General features: G+C 37.5%; 1 protein-coding gene across 1 annotated transcript in view; it reads right to left on the reverse strand.

Annotated features, from left to right (window-relative positions):
- LOC106530214 (caskin-2) overlaps nt 1–2,411 on the reverse strand; it is a gene marked incomplete at its 3' end in the record, with an annotated part of 60,220 nt that overhangs the window by 46,414 nt on the left and 11,395 nt on the right. Inside the window, 1 exon segment of the mRNA XM_014025799.1 lies at nt 1,096–1,521. Within this exon segment, the coding sequence (XP_013881253.1) occupies nt 1,096–1,189 (94 nt within the window).

A 2,411-nucleotide genomic window follows, 5' to 3' on the forward strand; every position in this document is an offset into this window, starting at 1 on the left:
AACACATTGAACCAACATTTTTATCACTTTCCAGATTATTCCACAATCTTATTCCTTGAACTGAAGTGCATCGATCCTTCAAATTTGTTCAAATTTTAGATTTTATAAACATCTCAAGTCCCTTGAGATTATATAAAATTTCATCTCTATTTGTGACCCATCATATCGAAATGAGGATTAAGTCAAATTTGGTCAAAATGATCTAATTATATTTTCAGATTCTTGGCTTTAAAAGCTACAGTACATTTTGATACATGGATCATTCTGATATCATAAGTGGATCTAGAGATATGACTTAATTTGTCTTGTTGGTTACCATAATACATTACTGTTTGGTCTGAATCCTAATTTTATGTAAATTTATTGAGTAATTTTTGATGTCAATAAAAAGAGGAAACCTCAAATAGTTTTTGTAAATTAAGATTTCCCAGTTGAAAAGACACAAAAACATTGCTAGCTCACAGGGAAAAATTCAAAATTTGAAGGCAATTTTCCTCAAAATCAGTTTTTGTTGCTACTGCTAAAAAAATGCTTCAAAATTTTTTTAGCATTATATTTCAGACAGTTCATTCAAATGATACATTGATACAGCATCTACAATAATTCTTTAGTTAAATGAGTTACAACAACACCTAATTTCCCTCTGGGATCAATAAAGTATTTTTGAATTTGAATTGAATTGATAAGGTATTAAATCATTATATTTTGACAAAATGCAATTTTTGCACACGTTTACCGTATTTATTCATGTATAATACAATCATCATTTTTTGAGCTTAAAAAACATTAAAAATCTAATTATCAATAAACTGTGTATAATACTACTCCCCCACTTTATGGATGAGTTTTAGGGTTACATTTCTAGTATTATACATGAATAAATAGAGTAAATCAAAACCCTATATCTGCCCATTTCTCGACATCCCATTTTTAAACTTAATCCTTGTTTCGATGTGATGGAGTCACATGTTCCTTCAAGGAATGCTAGGTCTTTAACTTCAGTAACATTTCACAGTTGAAACAAACAAAGGCCTCAACAACACTGCAGTTACAAACATGAACCCCCTGTTGACCCTCTTTAACATTTATACTTACTGGTTTTGTTGCACTTAAGTTTGGAAAGCAGCTTGTGAGTCTGCAGCAGATCTCCATTCTTCACCGCCACCAGAAGATCTTGTTCCTTCCCCATGATGAGAGGCGACACCACAGACACACAAACTGCTCACAGGTGCCCACCCCAGGCAGCGTGGTTCCCCCGTCACGTCAGTAATCCAACAACTGAGGGATTTCAGATCAGTGTTGTGGGCAGATTAAGAGGAAGCTGCTGAACCTCAGCCATGAGACGACGCTACAGTCCGTCAGACGCCCTGCTTAAGGATCCATCCTTCCTCTGGTCTGAGTTCAGCTCCATCATCTGAGGGTTCAGTTTCCTGTGGAGACGATTAAATGTTCACAGTGCAGCTCCATGAGTCTGGAGGTGGCAGTTGCAGCCCTGTCTGCCATCACACACCAGATGGGACGCTAAAAGGACAGGTAGATGTAAATTAAATCAAGTTGCAGAAAAAATGACAGACAGTTTTTACATAAGAAGCGCAGCTCTTTTTGCACAGTCCTAAAAACTAACACGTTGAGCAGTTGGTGGTGCTGATTCTCCAGCTGGCGTGCCGTGAGGATGGGAACACTTTCTGTTTTAACTTCACACCGACTCCCACAGGAAGGTGGCTTTGTTGTCACTGTGACTGCTCACATTGTTGGCTGTGCTCTACAACTGATAACAGAGGACACCATGAAGGGAAGCTTCAATCTCCAACTCATCGCAGGACGTAGACAGTAAACATGAAGACACTTCCTTACTTTTACAGACTATATGGAAGTTTTGACCACTTTTGAGCCACCTTTTTCTATTAAAACATTTGTGAATTTACTTTAGTTACTGTAGTGTTTGGACAAATACTCATTTACAGTATTTTAAATCTCTATGCTTGTGTAAAATGATTGGATGTGGTAAGGACTTTTCCTTCATTTTTTTTTCTTAAATATCTTTGACATTGCAGTGCATCATTACTTCTATATAAAACAGTAATATCCTATTTTCTTTTACAGCCACGACACAAAAAAAGGCTTCTGCACATTAGGAAAACATGTAGCATATTTTATGGATTATAAGTCACACTTTTTTATAGTTTGGGCGGTTCTGTGCATTATAGTCAGGTGAAACTTCCATCCATCGTTATCTTTTTACACACTTCTTCTTTTCAGGGTCCCTGGAGTCCAGCAGTCACTGTGCGAGGGGCGGGGTACACCCTGGACAAGTCCCAAGCCCATCACAGAGTGCAACTCATGTGTTGTTGTTTTTATTCTCTCTCTCTCTCTCTCTCTCTCTCTCTCTCTCTCTCTCTCTCTCTCTCTCT

The sequence above is a fragment of the Austrofundulus limnaeus genome, unplaced genomic scaffold (assembly GCF_001266775.1).
Source record: "Austrofundulus limnaeus strain Quisiro unplaced genomic scaffold, Austrofundulus_limnaeus-1.0 Scaffold500, whole genome shotgun sequence".
Classification (NCBI taxonomy): Eukaryota; Metazoa; Chordata; class Actinopteri; order Cyprinodontiformes; family Rivulidae; genus Austrofundulus; species Austrofundulus limnaeus.